Source organism: Esox lucius, chromosome 25, assembly GCF_011004845.1.
Source record: "Esox lucius isolate fEsoLuc1 chromosome 25, fEsoLuc1.pri, whole genome shotgun sequence".
NCBI lineage: Eukaryota > Metazoa > Chordata > Actinopteri > Esociformes > Esocidae > Esox > Esox lucius.
In genome coordinates, this window is record NC_047593.1 from 7691088 (window position 1) to 7714633 (window position 23546).

The 23546-nt window shown below is 46.9% G+C and overlaps 2 protein-coding genes across 15 annotated transcripts; one reads left to right on the forward strand and one right to left on the reverse strand.

Moving 5' to 3' along the window:
* The first annotated feature begins 26 nt into the window (after positions 1 to 26).
* On the forward strand, positions 27 to 2016 carry ccdc86 (coiled-coil domain containing 86). Its single transcript, XM_010891578.5, has 4 exons — positions 27 to 698; positions 787 to 916; positions 1216 to 1290; positions 1488 to 2016. Exons 1-4 carry the CDS (start codon positions 139 to 141, stop codon positions 1638 to 1640), a joined length of 918 nt encoding a protein of 305 aa, XP_010889880.2. The 5' UTR covers positions 27 to 138; the 3' UTR covers positions 1641 to 2016.
* A 372-nt stretch (positions 2017 to 2388) lies between these two features.
* osbp (oxysterol binding protein) lies at positions 2389 to 22879 on the reverse strand. Of its 14 annotated transcripts, XM_034290946.1 has the most exons (19): positions 16181 to 16196; positions 15993 to 16048; positions 15060 to 15238; positions 12747 to 12955; positions 12457 to 12625; positions 11814 to 11925; positions 11464 to 11662; positions 11232 to 11346; positions 11041 to 11098; positions 10765 to 10935; positions 10393 to 10638; positions 10082 to 10202; positions 9793 to 9896; positions 8600 to 8880; positions 8067 to 8326; positions 7450 to 7521; positions 7230 to 7277; positions 6254 to 6286; positions 2389 to 4705 (listed from the first exon to the last, which is right to left on the reverse strand). In XM_034290946.1, exons 3-19 carry the CDS (start codon positions 15194 to 15196, stop codon positions 4560 to 4562), a joined length of 2481 nt encoding a protein of 826 aa, XP_034146837.1. In that variant the 5' UTR covers positions 15197 to 15238; positions 15993 to 16048; positions 16181 to 16196; the 3' UTR covers positions 2389 to 4559. The 14 variants fall into 14 exon arrangements, with proteins under 14 accessions (XP_034146837.1, XP_034146838.1, XP_034146836.1 ...); XM_034290947.1 differs by lacking the exons at positions 15993 to 16048; positions 16181 to 16196 and adding an exon at positions 20853 to 22879; XM_034290945.1 differs by lacking the exons at positions 15993 to 16048; positions 16181 to 16196 and adding an exon at positions 16230 to 16294.
* Positions 22880 to 23546: the final 667 nt, after the last annotated feature.

Consider the following 23546-nt stretch of genomic DNA (forward strand, 5'->3'; position numbering starts at 1 on the left):
GTACATCCTGTCATCTCCTCTCGGTGGTTGCTCGCATCAACAAACACGTGGATTTTATAACTCTGCTGATATTCTGTCTTGTGAAGGTGTGTTGCTAGATAATATCATATGTAATAATTACACAATAATTTTGACAACATGTCTACAAGTGAGAAAGTGATGCTAAAAGAAGGACCTGAGGCCATAGAAGACGCTGAAAACGAGTTAGCGCCGCCGATTGTGACACGGACTCGTAGCGGGCGGAGAGTCCGGACACCAGCTGCTTATTTTGACTCCGAAGTACCGAAGACTCCAACACGTCGAACACGGAAGTCTGTGATTCAAGAGTTACCAAATGAGACCGAACCCGAACAAGAGGTTTTAGTTGTGGAACCCGTTGCAGACAAGGCGAGTGAGAAAGAATTGCCAAGCAGTGTGTCTGAATCAACATCATTGGCCGCAACTCGAGTATGTCCAGAGTCCATTCACACCGATACAGCTGCTGAAGAATCATGTACAGGTTCAGATATTTTAGGTGTGACGAATCAATGCAACGAGAAGGAAAACAAGGGTGATTCCGTTAGAATGGAGACTGTTCCGGGCCTCCCAAATAAAACAGGGAAAAAGAGGACTCATTCAGAGTCAAATGAGAAACTGGGCCTAATACCTTTGGGAAAACCAAAATCCGGACGGGTATGGAAAGACCGCAACAAGCAAAGGTCAGTATGGTTGACAACGTATATAGATATGTTCACGTTTTAGCCTACTCCCAACCATTGAAACACACTGGATCTTATTGTCTTTCAGGTTTTCAGCTCTTGTGATAGACAAGCCACTGCGGTCTTCCTGGGAAAAGAAGATGGAGGCCAAGCGAGAGAAAGACATGGTCAAGAAATTTTCCCTGCAACTGAAGGAGGATAAGGCCAGAGCGAAAGAGGTCAGTTTTACCACCTGTTCATATGAATGCACTAAAATCTCCAAGTAGTGTTAATATCTGACTTCAGTCATCTCAAGACCACTGGGTTGACCTCTGAATTCAGTCATTTCAAGACCACTGGTTCAGGATGGGGATCAGGCTGACATTTCCAAACTGTAGTTCACTGATGTCATGATTTGACATTTGGTGTGTTCATAGTTCCCAGGCATGAAAGCAATCTCTGGAACACATCAGTTAACCAGTTGGCCGTGTACCAGAGGATGTCATTGTTTGTTCATGTCTTTGTCACCCGCTCACAGGAGAAGAGAAAGCGGCACGAGGAGAATGTAAAAAGGCGAGCCGAGAACGAGAGGAAGGCAGAGGTTGTGCAAGTGGTAAGTGAACAAGTCTTCTGAAGATCTCCATCTGGTTGACTTCAGGGGGGCCATGTACATATACGGTGTCAGAGTTTTTGTCATCATTCATTTAAGATCTGGAAGAGAGAACTGATTCTACGTTAGTGCGCCTCACTCCAAGATGCTTGGCCACAGTCTAAATGCTGCACAGCGTTAATTAAATAAATTCTCCACAGATCCGGAACACGACGAAGATCAAGAGGATGAAGAAGAAACAGCTGAGGAAGATCGAGAAGAGGGACACACTCAACATGCTGCAGAAGTCACAGCCCAAGACACCGAAAGCCACAAAAAAAGCCACGAAGAAAGCTGTCCAGGCAGACAAGTAGGGACAGGCCCGGGTTGACAGCGATAGGACGTTCGGACCTATGGCCCTTTTCAGAACCAACCCCTAATCCCACTTTATGTGGAAAACAGTCAGCTCCATTTATCGACTCGGTATTGCAGTCTTTTTCAGGATAAAAGGATTTGTGGTTCCATCTGATTGTCTAGGTGGAATTTTGACTATATTGCTTAATCTGTCGTCCTTTTAGGCCTGGGTTCTGGATAGGGCCTATAAGACCAAGCACAGTCAGACTTCTGTATGCACAGGTGTACTCGTTTGATAGCAAATAATGTACTGTGGAGCATTGCTGATGTTATGCAAACTGTGGCCTTTACCTTTTACTTTATAAAAAAATAAAATTCCAGTCTGGATACATTCTTCCCTACCTGTAACTATTCTCAGGTCCACTGGATGACTGCATTATTACATTATAAAAAAGATTTTGGGGGGCTTATTTTTTAGTTTTTACCTGTGTGAACATTCCATTCAGCAGTGCTCAGGGTCTGAATATTCCCTGAGTCTGAAGGTGAGGGTGAAGAATAGAAATGTTTCAGACTCCCTAACAGAATCCCTTACCCCTTTCAAGTAGTCCAATTGATCAATAGCACTTGTTCCTGTAGATCCAAAGTCATGCACAGTTTTGATTTTTTTCCTTTTACAACAGGTTTAGTTCATTTCAACCCGCGGTGTACCAATTTTCATCCAGTTTGGTTTGAGTGTTGCATTAGACAAATAATCAAGTTAGGCACACGTCTTCTGCAGTCAGGCTTTATTACATCAACCTGCCCCACAGCCAGTCTGAGCACCTTAGCACATCGACCAAGATTTACAGTGAATGGGCATAAAGACAGGAAACTAGGACAACCATAGGAAAGGACCGGATAAACAAAAAGATGGAATGATAAAAAAAAAAAAGGGATTAATTAAAAGAACAGATGAATAAAAAAAGACAGGAGTGAAAAACTGTAAACTTAAGATAGACCATGTCAACAATACACAGTAGTACAATAATGACAATGTGAACATTCAACTGGCAGCCACGTACACATACTTCCACGACAGACGCACAACGTGGCGGGACAGTTTGTAGAAACACAAATGCTGACCTATTCACAAGCACTGCGTGAATGTTTTTGCCCAAAAACCGGTAGATCAGCAGGCGTTCAACCCTCCCCTCAGAGACCCCCCCCCCCACACACACACAGACGTTCCACGATTGTCGTAGCTGTAAAAAGGCACACCTGATTTACTAATCACGTGCTTGAGGACTACCGTCAAGGCTAATCAAGTGTGCTAGCTCCGTAATAGATCAGATACACGGAATGGCTGGGGATACCCGAGGAGAGAAGTGAATACATCTGTGTTAGGTCACAACTGTTGTCAGGTGTGTTGTCTGTCTGTAGTATACAATCCGCATGTACGGGGGTTGAAAATGGGAGCGATCCAAAAAAGTTACAGTTGACTTACAATCAAAAGGACAATCCAGTTCCACGTGAGAAACAGTAACAAACATTCTATTTGACAAAGGGGGGGGGGGGGGGGGATTCTTTCTCATATTCTGAAACATCACCATATATATCTTATCAATATTATCGTTAATAGCACTATTACTTATTTAATTTGATATATACACACACATTTGCAATATTCTGTTCCCGTTGGCGTTCTGCATGATTCCCTACTCTGTTGTAAGTACACTTGAAAAATAAAATGTGATATCTTATTTCTGGAACTCACAAAAAGCTTGCACACAGCTCAATCCCATTACCTCGTGCACAGCCTGAACTACCTCTGACCACGGCTGATATAAAGTGGTCTGCTTACAAGAAGTGCCCTATTTCGGCAGCCGCTTGGGACACAGCCGCTCACACATAATTTCACCGGGCTGGGCCCCATTTCGACATGTTACCATCAGGTCTGCTTCTTCGTACACTAAACCTAATATACATTTTCTAAAAATGCTCTGCTTGATTGTTCAGCTGTTGGAAGAAGCGCTGATAGATTTATGAACGAGATAGGGTGCAGTGGGAACGGTTTAAATAGTATTTCATGACCATAAATCCTTCATTTATCAAAAAACGATCAGCCTTAGCGGGAGCCGGCGTGAGGTATCGGTTTAGATAAGGACACACTCAACGACTAGAGCCCACGTTTGCAGGCGCTGGGTCGTTCTGCCGTCACTCACCAGGCCTCTCAAGCTGCATTTGTGACGCTAGCCAATCAGCCGTTCTCAAACAGGCGCTAAACCTCTGCTACTGTAACCCCTGCCTCACACGCACACAGGCATCACTGTTGTTCGACATCTTAAGGGTCTGCGTTTGATCATCTTAAATCATCAGTCTAACATAACCAAACCTACCTGCCTCCAGCCATTTCTGGAGGACGACAGCAGGAGATGAGGTGTGCATAAAAGGGAGGGTGAGAGAGAATGTGAGCCATGGTGGACGAAAACAGAAACACACAGTTCTTGCCAGCGCCTCTAAATGGAGAGATCTAATCATCTGTTGATTGTAGTGAAGATGAAGCGTTGGGGAGAGGACATTTTCCCTAGCTACAGATGTCGGATAGCCTCAGCTTCCCCCATCCCAACCTTAAATATTACAAGGGGGGGGGGGGGGGGGGGGCAGGTCTGGTTGCACGGCCCCGTCCTTCTGTGGGTCTCTCGGCCACTGTAAACCGTCCCTGGGAAGACGGGGTTCAAGCGGTAGGCATTGCAACCCAAAACCTCATCCTGGAAGACAGAGGGGTTGGGGTTCACATAACAGGATCAACACCCGGCTTTCCCCTTCTTCAAATGGGGTGGAGTGGGGGGTGGGTGTGGTGGTGGTGGTAGGGGGGCTTGAGGCCATCCTTTTTCTAAGTGCCTGGGTTAGTACAATCCATTCGGGGGTGTGGGGGGGGGGGGGGGTGCCTGGGTTTGGAATCAGTATATATCGGGGCACATGTCCCAGTTGCCGTGGTCCTTCGCCTCCCAATAGCCACCCTTGTAGACGTGCACGGACTCTCCCGTGACCTGGTCCACGACCCGTTTGAACCACAGCGCCTGGTAGTTGTCCTGGTGGGAGCCGGCTGGAAAACAACAGGAGACCACCGTTAATCTACTGAAAGGGGTCAGAGATGTTGGGAACCAGGAAGCTTCAGAACACTGACTGCCGCACAGAGACATACAAAAGACGCACGAGGACAAAGTTATTTTACTCTGGGGGGGGGCGGGGGGGGGGGGGTGATTAGGACAGTATCAGTATCGGCTCATCCCTCTTTGGCATGATCCTGGAGCCTAGGGGCCGGGTTTTCAAAATACAATTTATTGGATTACCCCAATTGGATGGGATTCATGATCAGAATTGGGATATTCAAAAGAGGAGAAATGCTGATGCCTGAAAACATAGATGATGTCAATCCCACTGGAAGGAGGGATTTGGAAAGGCGAAAGCCAATTCAACAAAGGTGTCAACGTGACATCTAAAGACTCATTGTTACTGCGACTGCATTAAAAAGGTACACCCAATAACCTTTACAGGTTCGTTCAAAACAAAATGTACATATTTATTCGTAGTACCCTAACCTGTCCAGTAGATGGCGAAGGTTAGACCCATTCAAAGCAACAGAATACTTAATTACTCTATATGGGGGGGTAATCGAAAGATCTGGATTACAGAATCAGGCTTACACTAATTCATTTTAATTAGAAAACCTGGCTTTCTTGCAAAAACTAAAACCCCATAGGTGAAATAACTCACCCATTAGACGGCAATATAATAAAGACCTATCCGAAGCACCAAATCTGGATTATGTGATCTTGATGTTGTGGTGTCCAGATCAGAATGATCCCATGAAAATACACAAAACAGCCAGATCAATCCCATTCATGGAGGACTATACAATCCGGTAAATACGGAGTTCCCCAAATGAGTTTGGGAAAAACCGGCCCCAGATTGTTAGAATAGTATAATGACATGGGCAGCGTTGCTGAAGTTAGCTCTACTCTAGATACAGCAGGAGGGAATACCAGAGTTAAACTCTACTACAACAGGATACAAACACCCTAACCCTTTGTGAACTAGCATGACTGAGCTAAGTGACACTGCAACTGCTTGAGCTTCTAAAAGACAGGAAACTAACTAAAGACAAATGACAAGAGAGAAAGAGAGAGCAGAGAGAGAGAGAGAGACCGGTGTTACTTGCTTTTGCCCACAGCTCCTGGATAAACTTCCAGGTCATCCACTGAGGGGGGAACAAGACCGAAAGATGTAAGCGGGGCGGTGGCTCCCTTAGGGACATTTATCTAAAAACATGACGAGGTCGTGTTGCTAATGATGAATACTTGTTTTGATACTCGGAGAGTGGAGGGGCTGCAAAAAAAAACGCGTGTGTGTGTGTGTGTGTGTGTGTGAGAGAGAGAGACAGACAGACAGAGAGGCATATGGCTGTGATTATACAGGCAGACAAATTCAGATCTAATTCCCTATGTTTTTCCTTGGCCAATCAAATCAGCTCATTACACATCAGCTCTTCTTCAGTTCTCTGAGCAGTGGGGAGGGGGTGTGCCTGAACTGGGCTGCCTGTATGAACCCAGCAAGCGAGAAAGAGAGAACCAATGAGTAGAGGACTACTTGCTTGGAGTGTGAGGTGGAGAATCATCTGGGTCCGCTGAATGGAAAGGATTATGAAAAATGGGAAGAAAGAGAGGAATGAAATAATGAAGGTGGGGGGGGGGGGGGGACAAAACCCCTACCCTTTCCAACCTAACCCCAAAAAAAACTGAAAGACCATTTTGAAAATGTTTGCTACTGAAAGAATATCCTGTTCCTTCACTACAACTATAAAAAAAAGAAATAAGGGAGGTCACATGTGAAGTGTTCGCTTAATCTTGCCATCTTGGTGTCAGTGACCACAGCTCTCATGTCATACACATTTGTTCCAATTCACAACCTCCCCTCGTTTTTCTCCCGAGGTTTCCAAATCTGGTGGAACTAGTGGGGCAAAAATACGACAGGGTGCATCATAGCAACCCAACTGACCGCACAAGACTCAACCAGACAAGTCTGCCAAAATAACTGGGACACAACATGAGGATAGGGAGAACGTAGGCCGTCAATACGACCCGAGAAATGTGTCATGGACTGTTTAAAAAGATGTCATGTTTGGTCCAGACGTTAGACCGCTTGGCCAGTAACTGAAAGAATGCTAGATCGAATCCACCAGCTGGCAAGGGGGGCATAAAAAGTCTAACAGTCTGTTCGAGCAAGGCATTTTTCCCAAATTGCTCCAGTTTACCCAAATTGCTCAACGTTTTCAAAAGTCAAAACAAAATGTACGCCCATAATAAACTTCCGGTTTCAAAAGGTTCCTGTACGGTGTACACCAATGTCTCCCACCCTGGTTTTGACAGGCTAGCATCTTTGCCTGTCAACGCCGTTAGCTGGCCACCATTTATCTACAGAGTCTCCCTCTCAGTCTACATGAACCATCTGAAGGGAAAATAAAGAGATAGAGACGCATTATAGTGAAAGTCAGACAAAAGGCAGCTAAAGGGTAGAAGAAGCATGGGGTTGTTCTCGGGAGGGAGCTTAGAGAAGGGAGGGGTACTTGCTTTCATCCGAAGCCTGGCTCGCTTCCGTGCACATCTCCACTGCATCGGCTGAACAGAGGCCAAACCAAGAATGGAGGGATGAGAAAGAGAAAAGAGAAGGAGGAAATGATGAGGGGATGGATGGTCTGAGGTTTTCAATTCACCTTGCCTTGTGAAAAGAGCAACGGGTAGTGTAAGAAGTCGAGAGAGAGCGAACCAAGAGGAAAAAAGGAGTACTTGCTTTTCAAAGGTGAGTCAGTGATGGAAGAGTCCTCAATGACAGCTTGGGGGAGAGACACAGACAGACAGACGTCTGAACAACAGACAAAAGATATACACAAGACGAGAGACCCGGCAGACAGACAGAGACAGAAAACGCACACACGGAATGACAAAAGCTCTGGGATGACCCACTTCCTGTCCCTTAAATCCTCTCCTCCCTCTAGCGGCGGTACAGCTACAACAGAAGCAGACGAGAAAATACGCCTAATCTAAAGTTCACTTCCTGACGAGGATAAAAAAATAATACAAAAAACTAAAGTATCTTTGTGGCCTAGGGTGGTGCAAGAGTCTAAACAGCAACATAGGTTCAAACCCAGCCCACTGCTCTTTAAAACAAAACAACATTCCCCTCTGACTACCCAACTAAAATACACCAGAAAATATATATAAAAAGGAAATACTGCGTGTTTGGCGATCCCCTCACCCACAACCAGTGTTCACTTGTAGGAAACGGTTTCGTGCGTCAAATATTTCCTCAGTCAGTGTAAATAACGTGAACGAGCGCTCGCTTTGGAAGGAAGTGACATCACTGTTCCCGCAGCCGCCCTCCTCGACAATCCCCTCCCTCCTTCTTACCCTCCTCCGCTTCCTCCGCCCCCTCGGCCACCTCCTCGGGCGGGGTGGCAGCGCGCTGGGCTTCCCTCTCCCTCTCGCGGCGGACGCTCCTCTGCTTCTCCTCCAGCCGCTGCTTCTCGGCATTGGCCTCGTCCCACCGGCCCGCCTCCATCAGCTGCTGGTCGGGCCGCCGCCGGCTGTCGGTGGGCGCCACGCCCTCCTCGGGCTCGTTCAGCGTCAGCGCCAGCGAGGAGAAGTAGTACATGGTCTCTGCCCCCTCACTGGAAGAGAACACTTCGAGTGAAGGAAGGACGTCTATTTTTAACGCTGTACTGAACTACGACCTTCCTTGCCACATCTTCCCAGTTTGTTGCTCATCTTGAAGGTCTTTCGCTAGGCCCCGAAGAGAACAAATCCCAGAATACAACCACCCCCACCCACACAATGACACCCACCGAACCAACCTCCTTCGGGCATTGGAAGGTGGTGTGGATAAATAGCTCAATGACTACACTTCTAACCCCAAAACCACCTCCCTCCCACGGCAGACTCACGGCAGCGGGTTCTTCCTCCACAGCTCCTTGGCTTTGAGCGTCTGGTAGACGGTCTTCTGTCTGCCCTCGGTGCCGTTCTCCCCCCGGTTGCTCTGCATCACCCTGGAGAACTCCATCTTCTCGTCCCAGGTCCCGGACAGGACGTAGTGGGCCTTGCCGTCCTTGTCCGTCACCACGCCCGTCACCTTCCTGGCCACGTCTCGGGAGAAGTAGCTGTACGGGGCGAACTTGAGGTGACAGCGGTCGCCGGTCCGGTGGTTCACCACGTCGATCTCGCCCGACTGAGAAGAAACCGAGAGAGCGGGGGGGGGGGGGGGGGGGTCATCGAAATTCATCGTCAGATTGAAAATAGGCTCCTCAACGCCTAGATGATGTTCAACTGTGTTCAGGGTAATGTCACTTGGTATTTACTGTTATTAATAGGATTTTGTGTTTATCCTTTGTTATTTGTACAGAATCATTGTGGATATATTCCTAGTGGTAACATTTTTGATGAAAAAATACAGCTCTGGACAAAAATAAAATGTCTTTCCTTTCCAAAAAAGTTTAAAAGGAACGGTTTGAGTGAGGAACACAAGCGTTCAATTTGCAGTGGTCTCTTAATTTTAACCCTTCTGTTCCCCCACTGAAAACCTTCCTTTTAGACTTTTCTGAAAAGGAAAGAAAAAAGGTGCAGTGGTCTCTTAATTTTTTCCGGAGCTGTATGTACTTTTTAGAAAAAGGCCCATAAGTAAGGTTGATTTTAGAAAGTCAGTCTGATGTAATGACTGGGGAAAGAAGGAAAAACCTGACCTCACTGAAATTGCTTGCTACATTTGAATGTATTTTTCCGCAGCAGAGCTCAGCACAATCTGAAGGATTTCACCTGACCAGCACCCTAAACAGTCCATGCTACGTCACCCATTTGAGTTGAGCGTGTCAATCCCTCATGCTACGTCACCCATTTGAGTTGAGCGTGTCAATCCCTCATGCTACGTCACCCATTTGAGTTGAGCGTGTCAATCCCTCATGCTACGTTACCCATTTGAGTTGAGCGTGTCAATCCCTCATGCTACGTCACCCATTTGAGTTGAGCGTGTCAATCCCTCATGCTACGTCACCCATTTGAGTTGAGCGTGTCAATCCCTCATGCTACGTCACCCATTTGAGTTGAGCGTGTCAATCCCTCATGCTACGTCAGGGTTTTTCCTCACCTGGTCGATCCACAGTTTTCCCACGATAATGTTATGCACGGTCGTAGTAACCTTCTTCCACGAGTAGTGATTGTTGCTCTTCTCAAAAATACAATGGATGGTACCTGCCGAAGTGAAACGGAACCATGTCAAATACTGCTATATGGTTGGACGCATCTGGTCTTCAAACTGGCTGCCTTTATCCCTTCAAACCAGATGTGGGCACTCTGCTCCCACACACACTTCTGTCAGGTTTCCTCCTTCAGGTTAACGGCTGGCCGACCCCTGTCCGCACGCGCCCTTTACATACCTAAAGGCATGATGGAGAGATATTTCCCCCTGAACTTGCTGGCCAGGGAGATCTCCTGTCGGAGGGTCCAGCCTCTCTCTGAGATGGCGTGGTGAGCTGCGGCTGGAGGATGGTGACTCACCTGCAGGCAGAGAGAGAAACCAGAGACAGACATTCCAGTTACGTCACTAAGCAGCAGACACCCAAGGTGAAACGTCCTCGTTCCGGCTACACATTAGCACGAACGTTAAACCTTATCAGCTAGTCGACCACTATCAGCCGTTGACCACTATCAGGTTTCGGCGCCGGGGGCATACGTTCTCCTCCTTCACCTGTTCGCACAGCGAGCGGTAGCCACTCTCTCTCAGCCGGTCCAGCTCGTAGGTCTCCCCCAGCAGGGGGTTGAAGGGCTTCCCCGTGCGGTGGACCGTGGTGGAGTAGGAGGAGACGGTGAAGGCCGCCACGTAGCACAGCTGCTCCGTGGAGCTCTGGCATTTGGACGCCTTGTCCAGGAGCTCGTAGTACTCCAGGTCCTCAGACAGACGCTGGAGCATGGAGATGGGCTCGTTGAAGTTCACCTGGGTGGGAGACGGGGGAGGAACAGAAGGGGTTGTGGCCAGATTAACGGTGGGCGCATTTTTAGAAGGTTTTTCTGTTTTTTCCCGGTCCTCAATTGGCTACAGTCAAACAAAGACATTTCTTACCGGCATTGGGATCTTGGAGAGCTCCTTGCCGATGCAGTTCTTCATGATGCTCCAGAGGTTCAGCGAATAATTGGGCTTGTCTGGGATTTTGGTCCGTCTCTTCCTTACTGGCTCCACCTCCAGGGACTGGGGCGATTCCGGGTTGGACCCGAGCGACTGCTCGTCACAAAGCTGCGCGGGCAAGACACAAACGCCTCTTTAATTTCAAATGCACTTTTTTACTTTAAAGTGAGTGATATAAAAGAAACATTTCAGAATGAAACACAAGAGACTCACTGATTGATCATCCATTCCGGTCTCAGTGCTAAAACCACTGGCATTACTCCCCGACCTTCTGAGAGGATGCCAAATAGAGGAAAAACGAAAGAGAAAGAAACATTTAACCAGTACAATACATTTTCATGAAATGCCTTACCACTTGTACTGACACCAGGAGGGGGAAAGTTCAAAGGAAGAGGCCCCCTGACCTATGATACTTGGGGTCGGCCGGAACCGTGATGAACTCGGCCGGGTCCTCCATCGCATCAAAGAACTCGTTCTCATCATCCTCGTCGCTTGCGTCGCCCTTGGCTGAGCCCGAACCTGAGAGAGCGAGCAAACAAAATGAACAACGGTGGCTCCACGTATTCGCTGGTTGGCTTTAAGATCAAAAGGTTTAAGATCAAAGGTCAAAGAGTTTTTGAAGAGCAGACGCCTTACTCTTGCTATCCAGGGCGGGGTTGCTCTGGGAGGCGGGCAGTACAGTGGCACCTCTGAAGGCCCTTTCCAGATGGTTGTGCTGCTTGGCCAACTGCTCCAACGTCTCCTCCAGTCGGATCCTCTGGTCCCGTTCCGAATACAAGGCTTTCTGCCACCGCTTGCTGTGGGCCTGGGCGAGGGCTAGGAAGTCTCTGCATGCCTGGGGTAGAGAAACATTGTCAGGGAAGTTCTTAAAAAAGGAAGAGAACGTTAGCAAAACGCTTCAGGATCGCGCTTGGTTGGCTTAATCTACAGTTTCTCCTTATTATGAATTCAACGAAACTAGGGAAATGAGAAGAGCTAAAACGTACGTTGATCATAGCGTTGGAGGTGATGCGGAACAGCGTTGCTCTCTCCGTCACCTGGCGGATCTTGCCCTCCGTGTCGCCTCCCAGCCGCACCCCCTCCAGCTCAGAAAGGGACCTGGGAAAGAAAGACACAGTTGGGGAACGTCAGCCAGTCCCACGTCCTCAGCCCATACCTCGTGCGGTGCCATGTCGACACAATAAAATAAAATGTTTATTAACTCGAGACTATTCTGCAGTCAGGACAAATCTGTGGAAAAACAAATACAAAATCTAAAACAATCCTTGGTGAACTGTTTACTTTGAACAGACCGTGCCTTTTTGCATTTACCTTGGGCAAGCTACATAATGCCCCAGTATTAATACGCTAGGATTTTGACTGAAGATGAGAAGACCACCCACAGCGTACCAGCATCACTGCCCTGTCATGGGTAATATTCATTCAGAATCACTAACTGAGGGCATAGTGGTAAGCTGGTTCCATTCAATGTATTTGTTCCTTCGGGTGTTTAATTCAAAGATGTCAAACGTCAGTCACATCCAAGCTGCCGTAAATCAACTGAGAGGACCGTCTCGTATACATGGGGATTCAACTTTTTTTCCCCCGTTTATTGGACGGTTTGCGTGAGCGATGAGTTGAACCCCTGACCTCTGAAGGGCCGAGCCGTGTTTGGCGATGAGGTCGTTGCAGGTGCTCAGGTCTTCCACCTTGCTGCCCAGCGTGCGTAACGTGGACTGGACCTCCGAGTTGGAGTTGCGCGCCCCACCTCCCTGCCCCGAGGTCGGGGGCGACGTGGGACACTCATCGCCAGAGTCGTCTGAAGACAAAAGAATAGGAACTCAAGACGAGGGCACCGATTGTAAGTGGCTCTGAGTAGCAGCTAAATAACAACGTGGAGACGTTTGGCCCGGTCAGCGACGCATCTTTTCCCAACTTACCGGACTCAGCCTGGTTGTGAACAGCTTTGGCCTTGGCCAGCTCCAGAGCAGTGATCCAGCGCTGACGCTCCACCTCGGAGCTGGCCTTCAGGTGGTAGGTCTGAGCCCCGCCATTGGAGATGACAAAGTTGCACGAGTCCTCCACTGCGATGTTGGCCGTGGCCAGGTTGATGGTACCCCGGCACGTGTGGCCCATTTCTGCCTGAGTCCTGTAGAGAGGAGTGGGGAAAGCTGGGTTTTACTATTTTCAGAAATTCAGAAACTCTTAAAACCACTCCTTAAAGAGACATTGTGAGGTTTTGTCAGTTGGTTCGGTCTCTACCTGTCCAGAATTAGATGAACTCACAGATAAATTTTTCCTCAATAACAGGGTTCTGCTCTGCATGCAGTTTGAAGGCAGTTTATACAGTGATACTCTTAAAATGTTCTCCCGGCACAGCAAGAAGAGGACTGGTCACCCCTCTGAGCCTGGTTCCTCTAGAACCAGGCTAGATTTCTTCCTAAATTTAAAGTTTTTCCTAGCCACTGAAATTCAACATTGTTATTGTTTGCTCCTTGCGGTTTAAGGCCTGGTGTTTTGTAAAAGCACTTTGTGACAACTGCTGTTGTAAAAAGGGCTTTATAAATACATTTGATTGATATGGGATCTGCTACCTTAATGCTAGTGCACTAGTGTGCTGGTTAGCAAGTGCACAGACATTACGATGGTATGCACTGTTAAAATCTGACCCTGGATAAGTTGAAAAAGATTCTACAATGCGCTTTCAACCAGTCAGTTGTTGGATGTTGGCTAGTTCTGTCTAATTAACAACAAAGTGACACAGAAATACAATACAGTATTTAGGAATAGTGTAGCAAACAACTTTCCTCATTGTCATCTTGTCAGTCTTCTTGTCTATTTTAGACAAAAGTCAAGGTTGTCATTAGCTATCAGTCAGTCACAAATAGTGAGTAATACTAGCATTAGAAATATGTTCTGAACTACCCTAAATTTCAGCTGATTAGTTGGCCTTAAGTTATATCACATTAAAATGATGAAAAAAGGTGTTACAACTTATTTGCTTTCTTTAGAAAGGTATGATGTTTTCAAGACACAGCAATGCACTTGATTGGTGCTCATTAAGGCAGCATTGAGTAGAATTCAAAGTTGGACAAATTTGAAAGAACCAGGTAGGGATAAGCACTATTCTAAGCCTTCTGGAAGCAAAGGTAAAAACATTTCTTTAACAAAACCAAGTCTCCTTTAAACAGAAATAGGGAAGAGGCTAGGGAATATATTCAGACTGAGAAACCATTACACTATTTGGTGCAACTACTGTGACCTCCAAGAGTACAAAGAGAATAATGAATGGGCAATGCTTTCTGTACCACATTAATGTTTTCCTACACAAGGTCTCTGATTACAGCAAGTTGAACAAGGAGTCATTATGATTACGCCAGCAAAGAAGAGGGCGGGGAACCAACTCTGGTTACAAGGAAGTATGGAAATAGAATGAAGCTTACACTGATAGATTGTTCTTGGCTAAATTTGTTCATATGATTTGAAGGATTTTCATATGATATGGCATTAATTCTGGCTTGTAAATCGAGCGTCACTGCAAAAAAACATCACAGCTGTCTAGCTACATGCACTCCAAGCCACACACAAGTCATACAGTCTGAGAGAAAATAACTTCACTGGAGAAATATAGAAACCATGAAAATGGTGTGTGAAATATTATTGTTATCACCTCATCCTAATTTGTCAAGCCAACAATAATGTTTTCAGAAAACAAACAGCACCAAATTAATAGCATGGTGGGAATGAGAAGTGAATGGTAGAGTACCACAGTACGTCTGACAAGGACTCATATTTCACAGGCCAGTGAAGACATGAGGAATCCCCCACAGGGCTGATAGTAAGTATTCAGACACCTCCGAAGTCAGCAAAATATAGATGAGTCATTCAATATTGTGACACCATTATAATGCAGACTTATACAAGAATCCACAATGGCCTCTAGCTAGCTATAAGTTGATTAAACAGTGCTACTTGCTTACCGCAAGTGTAACAGCATTCTAATGACATGGTCAAAACATGATCGGCCGTGATAGGCATGGGATGATTAAAACATTACTGTAGTGAGTTCTCAGTTAACATAGCGCCACTTGAAACTAGACAGACACTTCCAACGAATCCAGACTTAAGACAGTACTGAAAACAGAGGCTAGTTGAGAAATGTCTCGCGGCTTTTTAGTAATCAAATCTGCAGTACAATATAGTTTAGCCAAATTTATTACAAGCCATGACACCGCATCAAGCCCCATTCTTACCTGTAGTAAGACAATAAACCGTTGCTTAAAACAAACCATCGTCGCTGATAGCCTTTGATGTAATTAGTCCATTTGAATAGCCATCCTTTGTACGTGTCTCCGGCCGGAGTCGGAGTGGGTGACTTGGGCTCCGACATTACGACAGCCCGAGGCTTCACAGTAAGCTATGGGACTGGGACCTGGGGAGATGAAAACCAGAACTGTGAGTAAAAGAAATGACAGTGATGCATGCATGCATACAGAGGGTGCGTAGAAATCGAGTATCAACGTCACAGATCACGCAAGCAGCTGTCAATGCTGAAGAATTAACAGCTTGTAAAGTCAGTAGTATGACCAGTCAGAGCCATCCACTAACCTAACTGTGTCAACTATACTGCGACCAGGCCACAGTTAACATATTCTCATATTGCTTAAATTATAAAAAGTAGTATCAACAACGCATAGCTCTTTATGATACGCACTGTTGTTAACGTTATAGATGCTAACACGATTCGCCAGCCTGCAAACCTCGATCCAGTTGTGATGTAGCTACATATGTAGTTAAATAACTTATTTAGGTTGCTAACTAAGCTAATGTTACACATTTCGAAAGCAATACTATTGCAGAAATACATTTTCCACTCAAACGTTGAGACACGACTACCTTGTTACAATATTCACAAAGATTGTACACCAAACAGCTATCACTGTCATCGGAAGATCAAGACGATAATTTTAATACCAGCGGCCTAAAAACACCGCACAGCCTGGCGCTCAGTTGTAGCATCACACCGGATTTTCGACAATGACACACCGACCGATAGGGGGCTCGACGTCGGCGTGAGCGACCGTCGAACGAGAGTTGATGTGTTGAGCAATCTAACTCGTGTCGTAATACAAAAAAAAATACTTAAATAATGCATTTATAACTACTAAATGTTCCACACAACCAACCTTAATCCGTATATCCAGTAAAACCTGACGCAATTTCCTTGTTACCGGCTTGACAACTTCAACATCCGCGAATGTCAGATTAGGAATTTTGTTATGCATTAAAATCAAGTAATATTAGAGCAACGAAACGTTTGCGATTGCATTCAAAGCTTCTATCAAGCTACAACTTTAAAACGAAGGTGTCTTACCTTGGCATTAAATGTAAGAACACAATTGATTTTGCAGTTGTTTGTTTACCTTTTTTCTTTAAACTTGCCTTGTGTCAGTGAGAGAATTCGATTTAGCGTTGCCCAAGATTATGGCCCATGACGTAAACGGGCAAAAGCGGCGAGGCCTGAAACCTAATACTGTAATCTGTGCCGCTCGGTCATGTTATCAACAAGAAACAGACATAAACAAAAATCCCATAAATATTTTTGAAATTTCAAAATAGTTTGGTTGCAGATACGTTACTTGTGTAAACAAAGAATCCCACACTATTGTCCACTTAATTCCTTCGGTTTTAAAGAAGAAGATAGGTCAGAGGAAGGACACCTGTCTCACACATTGCAGATAGCCTGGTCCGGAGGTTCCAAAACGAAGTATATTGTATTTTATATATAACTGCACGTTTATCCAAGCCAAACTTCTCTTACCAGTGGAAAAACGTGCGAGATAATAATATTTTTGTGACATTAAACCATGTCCTTTCTCTTACAAAGGCAAACACCAACATATGAGCACTTGTTACAAACCTTTTGAAATTAAATGTTAATAGGAAAATCATCTGATATTTCTCCACTTCAAAATCCATGAAATATCAAATATAAAATTGTTTATCGTTTTATAATTAACTGTTAATGCTTAAGATGATTGATAATTATTTTATCGACTTTTATTTTTAACCAAAACCACAATTTACCATAATATGTTTCCAAGATGGTGGATGTTTTCTGCTGGCGGAACCATAGAGAAGGTTAAAAGGTCAACCGTGTCCAAAGGCCTTTTGGCGTGGACATCTCCATGGACTGCATCCACAATTCAACTTCATCATTCACAAGGATCCAGTCAACCGGGTGGAACGTTTAACTACATTGTCTGGTCCTTCCTGATGACCCAGTGGGCGTCCTGTCAGATCAGGTCAGGGGAGATAAAGCCCACTGGAAGATGCCCTTAATGGTACACCTAAACACGGTTTGTTGAGGTAGAAGCTGCTCTTAACCACACAGGATCAGACGACTTCTCTAATATCTCTCATCCATCAGTCCACAGCAACCTTTTCTTACTATCCAGCAGGCTTTTTATCTGACCTTTGTCTGAACATCACAGGTAATGTGGTTTGGTAGGAAGAATGCCTTGCTCCCCTGGCGGAGTTTCTATAACAGAGTGTAGCTCATACAAGTACATGGGACTTTGGGTTGACAGCACACTGTCTTTCTCTCATCATATCTCACAGCTGCAGACCAAGGCTAAATCTTGACTTGGTTTTCTTTACCCAAAGTTCCTTCTAAACCCTTGATAATCCATCCATCCATCCATCTTCTTCCGCTTATCCGGGGCCGGGTCGCGGGGGCAGCAGTCTAAGCAGGGATGCCCAGACCTCCCTCTCCCCAGACACTTCCTCTAGCTCTTCCGGGAGGACACCGAGGCGTTCCCAGGCCAGCCGGGAGACATAGTCCCTCCAGCGTGTCCTAGGTCTTCCCCGGGGTCTCTTCCCGGTGGGACGGGACCGGAACACCTTCCCAGGAAGGCGTTCCGGAGGCATCCGAAACAGATGCCCAAGCCACCTCAGCTGACCCCTCTCGATGTGGAGGAGCAGCGGCTCTACTCTGAGCTCCTCCCGGGTGACCGAGCTTCTCACCCTATCTCTAAGGGATCGCCCAGCCACCCTGCGGAGAAAGCTCATTTCGGCCGCCTGTATCCGGGATCTTGTCCTTTCGGTCATGACCCAAAGCTCATGACCATAGGTGAGAGTAGGAACGTAGATTGACTGGTAAATCGAGAGCTTCGCCTTGCGGCTCAGCTCTTTCTTCACCACGACAGACCGATACATCGACTGCATTACTGCAGAAGCTGCACCGATCCGTCTGTCAATCTCCCGTTCCATCCTTCCCTCACTCGTGAACAAGACCCCTAGATACTTAAACTCCTCCACTTGAGGCAGGCACTCTCCACCAACCTGAAGTGGGCAAGCCACCCTTTTCCGACTGAGGACCATGGCCTCGGATTTGGAGGTGCTGATTCTCATCCCCACCGCTTCACACTCGGCTGCAAACCGTCCCAGTGCATGCTGAAGGTCCTGGTTAGAAGGGGCCAACACGACAACATCATCCGCAAAGAGCAGAGATGAAATTGTGTGGTCCCCAAACCTGACACCCCCCGGCCCCTGGCTGCGCCTAGAAATTCTGTCCATAAAAATTACGAACAGAACCGGCGACAAAGGGCAGCCCTGCCGGAGTCCAACATGCACTGGGAACAAGTCTGACTTACTGCCGGCAATGCGGACCAAGCTCCTGCTTCGGTCGTACAGGGACCTGACAGCCCTTAGCAAAGGACCCAGGACCCCATATTCCCGAAGCACCCTCCACAAGATGCCGCGAGGGACACAGTCGAATGCCTTCTCCAAATCCACAAAACACATGTGGATTGGTTGGGCAAACTCCCATGAACCCTCCAACACCCCGTAGAGGGTATAGAGCTGGTCCAGTGTTCCACGGCCCGGACGAAAACCACACTGTTCCTCCTGAATCCGAGGTTCTACTATCGGCCGTATTCTCCTCTCCAGAACCCTGGCATAGACTTTCCCGGGGAGGCTGAGAAGTGTGATCCCCCTATAGTTGGAACACACCCTCCGGTCCCCCTTCTTAAAAAGAGGGACCACCACCCCGGTCTGCCATCCCAGAGGCACTGTCCCCGACCGCCACGCGATGTTGCACAGGCGTGTCAACCAAGACAGCCCCACAACATCCAGAGACTTGAGGTACTCAGGGCGGATCTCATCCACCCCCGGTGCCTTGCCACCGAGGAGTTTCTTGACCACCTCTGTGACTTCAGCCCGGGTGATGGACGAGTCCACCTCTGAGCCCTCATCCTCTGCTTCCTCAATGGAAGACGTGACAGCGGGATTGAGGAGATCCTCGAAGTACTCCTTCCACCGCCCGACGACATCCTCAGTTGAGGTCAACAGCTGCCCACCTCTACTGTAAACAGCGTTGGTAGGGCACTGTTTCCCTCTCCTGAGTCGCCGGATGGTTTGCCAGAATCTCTTCGAGGCCAGCCGATAGTCCTTCTCCATGGACTCACCGAACTCCTCCCAGGCCCGAGTTTTTGCCGCCGCAACCACCCGGGCTGCAGCCCGCTTGGCCTGCCGGTACCCGTCAGCTGCCTCAGGAGTCCCACAAGCCAACCAGGCCTGATAGGACTCCTTCTTCAGCTTGACGGCATCCCTTACTTCCGGTGTCCACCACCGGGTTCGGGGATTGCCGCCTCGACAGGCACCGGAGACCTTACGGCCACAGCTCCGAGCGGCCGCTTCGACAATGGCGGTGGAGAACATGGTCCACTCTGACTCAATATCTCCAGCCTCCCTCGGGATCCAGTCGAAGCTCTGCCGGAGGTGGGAGTTAAAGATCTCTCTGGCAGGAGACTCGGCCAGACGTTCCCAGCAGACCCTTACAGTACGCTTGGGCCTGCCGAGTCTGTCCAGCTTCCTCCCCCGCCATCGGATCCAACTCACCACCAGGTGGTGATCAGTTGACAGCTCCGCCCCTCTCTTCACCCGAGTGTCCAAGACATACGGCCGCAGGTCAGATGAGACGACAACAAAGTCGATCATCGACCTGCGGCCTAGGGTGTCCTGGTGCCACGTGCACTGATGGACACCCTTATGCATGAACATGGTGTTCGTTATGGACAAACTGTGACTAGCACAGAAGTCCAATAACTGAACACCACTCGGGTTCAGATCAGGGGGGCCGTTCCTCCCAATCACGCCCCTCCAGGTGTCACTGTCGTTGCCCACGTGGGCGTTGAAGTCCCCCAGTAGAACGATAGAGTCCCCAGTCGGAGCACTTTCCAGCACCCCCCCCAGAGACTCCAAGAAGGTCGGGTACTCTGCACTGCCGTTCGGCCCATAGGCACAAACAACAGTGAGAGACCTATCCCCGACCCGTAGGCGCAGGGAAACGACCCTCTCGTTCACCGGGGTAAACTCCAACACATGGCGGCAGAGCTGGGGAGCTATAAGCAAACCCACACCAGCCCGCCGCCTCTCACCATGGGCAACTCCAGAGTGGTGAAGAGTCCATCCTCTCTCAAGGAGTGTGGTTCCAGAGCCCAAGCCGTGCGTAGAGGTGATCCCGACTACCTCTAATCGGAACCTCTCAACCTCACGCACTAACTCAGGCTCCTTCCCCGCCAGCGAGGTGACATTCCACGTCCCTAGAGCTAGTTTCCGTGTCCAGAGATCGGGTTGTCTAGGCCCCTGCCTTCGACTGCCGCCCGATCCACTTCGCACCGGCCCCTTATGGTCCCTCCCGTGGGTGGTGAGCCCACGGGAAGGCGGCCCCACGTCGCCCGTTCGGGCTGAGCCCGGCCGGGCCCCATGGGGAAAGGCCCGGCCACCAGGCAACCCTTGATAAGCTAAACTTAATTCAGAAGACCGTCTTACCTATGCTACATTTTGGAGACATTTTACAGGCTAGCGTGTTAGGGTTTTCTTGAGCTGCTAGATGATTTCCACCCTTCAGACATCATATATAACATCTATTAACTCTATTTCACTGCACTTTGTACACTTCCATTAACTGGCCATTATTATCAAATTGACCGAATGTCCACTGGTTAATGCTTATATTCAAAACGCTCCTAGGCCTTACTCACCCCTATTGGAGTTGTCTGCTGTATCCCATTTCCTTCTGCTCACTTACAAATGTCCAAAGCAGACTCCTCTGGGTTGCTCCCCTCTTCAGTCTGCCACAGCTAGTGATGGGTATCAACTGCAAAACAAATACAACTAGCTTGTTGTTATTGCCAAGTTCAAAGGCACAAGCAATAATACATTTACTGACACCTGTCGCCACTTCATGCGATGTCTGTATATTGTGGTTCTGCCATGTTGTGCTGCTGTTGTTGTCTTTGCTTATTGTCCATTGCTTGTGCCCTGGTGTTTTTTTCATTGTCTGCCTCCTAGTCTATGTTGATAACTTGAATGCTTTCATCGTACCTTGTTATCTTTAGTTTCTCTTTTGTAGTTTAATAGTGTCAGATGATGCGCTTGGTTAGATTTTTTTCATAGTTGATGTTGTTATGGGGCAGTCGCCACATGTTTTTTAATTTTATTTAATCCCATCCTCCATCGGCTGCCTTTTGCCTCCTTCAGGGCCATTATTGTTAAAAAGCATTTGTCCTTTGACTTGCCTGGTAAAATAAAGGTCAAACGAAATGAAAAACTGCACGCTGCATGGGTTAGCGGACAGGCCAAAGTAGTGGAACTGTGTGCCCTCTGCAGTTGGAAGCCTGTTACATAGAGGAGTGTCAGTTAGATTTGGTTTACAAATAGTAAAACATGTGCAACATCTAAATTTGTGGTGGCAAATAGCCTAGTGTTAAATGCGTTGGGCCAGTTACCGAAAGATCACTGGTTATATCTCAAACCTGACAAGTAAAAGAAAACTGTTCTGTTCTGCCTTGAACAAGGCGCTTAACCTGAATTGTTAACGTAAGTCACTCTGTATGAGAATGTCTCAATGACTACATTTTACAAACATTTTAAATATATAAGAAACTGTCTGGAGATCATTGAAGAGGTTTGAATGTATTCCAAGCTATTCTACCCGTCTGCTCTGAGGATTTCCCTGCCTAGCTCCTTCTCCCCTCTGTTGGGAGTGGTTTGGGAGTATGCTAAAGGCTAACTGAGGTTGTCAGGTGAGTGAACCTGTACACACAAACCATGTCATACCTTCCACACATTGACCCATGTGACATTCTGGTCGGAAGACAAGAGTGGAAAAAAACGAATTTGGCCCTGCCTACAAGATAAACTAAAACCGGGAGCACCAGCTGTATGGACTTTATAACGCTGGTTTGAGCAATCTGAATCCCTGCTAGTTTGGACCAGGCAGACTGGGAGATGTTAGGGGAAGATAGGAGAGGCCTTGGGGGGAAACATAAATGACTTCACATTACTGGGGTTATCTAGAAATGTATTTATGATGTGGTCCCAATAGTGACCACTAAAATGTATCTTCTGATCAGGAAATGTTTCTTAACAGCAGTCTGGGCAAAAGGGAATGCATACATATGCGCATAACAATGTTAAAATAACAGAGACATGGCAGTGTGTTTCACAAGTCAATCAGATACAAAGGTCAGAATAAGGATCAATTACAGACAACTCAATGGGTCAGACGTGAGAAGAATGTGGCGGGGACTTTAGACAGTATTAGATTGTAAAGGGAAAATCAGCTGTGTCACAGACACTAAAGAACTAACTCACAGACAACCTAAACACCTTAAGAGTTAAAAACCACAGTGCCTCTGAGAAGAGTCCCTGCTTCTTTGGACAGTAGGTTTGGATGGGGCAAACATAAGTTGGATTTTTCAAGCATGTAACCCCTTGCAGTCATGGGCCTGGGGCAAAAGTTACCAAGCTAATGACAACCCCTCAGAAGCACTCATTTATGTCAGTAAGTGATTTGAGAGTTATTCTGTAATCTTATGTCGTGATGATCCATTCATGTTCAATATTAACTGAAGTAATTTTCGAAACATTGCTAACAATGTCTGCATAATGTAAGATTGCCAAATTCCATGGAAAGGCATGTAGAATAATATTAATAAAATAACCTTATTGAAATAAGTGTGTTTTGTAGATTTCGAATCTTTACAAAAATGTTTTATGAAATCCATCTCATTAATTGGGGGGGGGGGGGGGGGGGCAGCAAGGAAAATAAGCGTTACAAATGTCAGTTAATTACGTTGCACACAATTGGTTGATGGTTGCTTCAAGTTAAACATCGCCACATTCAGCAAAGCATTCAGCAAAGTCAGTTTAAGAATGTACAAGTGTTTCAAGGAAATGGGTCGTTTACTACAAACTACACCTCAACTTATCTATAGTTAATGCGGAACAGAATGCGACGTTGTTCTTGTGTTTGAAGCTTAACATGCAGGCATCATCGATACAGATAAATGGTTACTCTCCAGTAACTTGTGAGTTTGCATATGTACAATTAGACTCCGGTTGTATTTGTAGATTTTGCCGCAGACACGACAGTTAAACTGTTGTTCTCTTGTGTGAGTAAGCAAATGAACGTTAAGGTTCCTCTTCCGGTTGAATCTTTTCCCGCAGTTTCCACAGCTGAATGGTTTTTCCCCTGTGTGTGTCTGTACATGCTCAGTTAGGTGCCCCCTGCGATTAAAGCTTTTCCCACAGTCACCACAGCGAAATCGTTTCTTTTCTGTGTGGATAATGTTATGGTTGGATGGTTTCCCATTCTGCTTCAATCTTTTCCTACGATCTGCAAAGCCAAGTGCTTTGTCTCCTGGATTTATCATTGAATCCACCTTTAATCC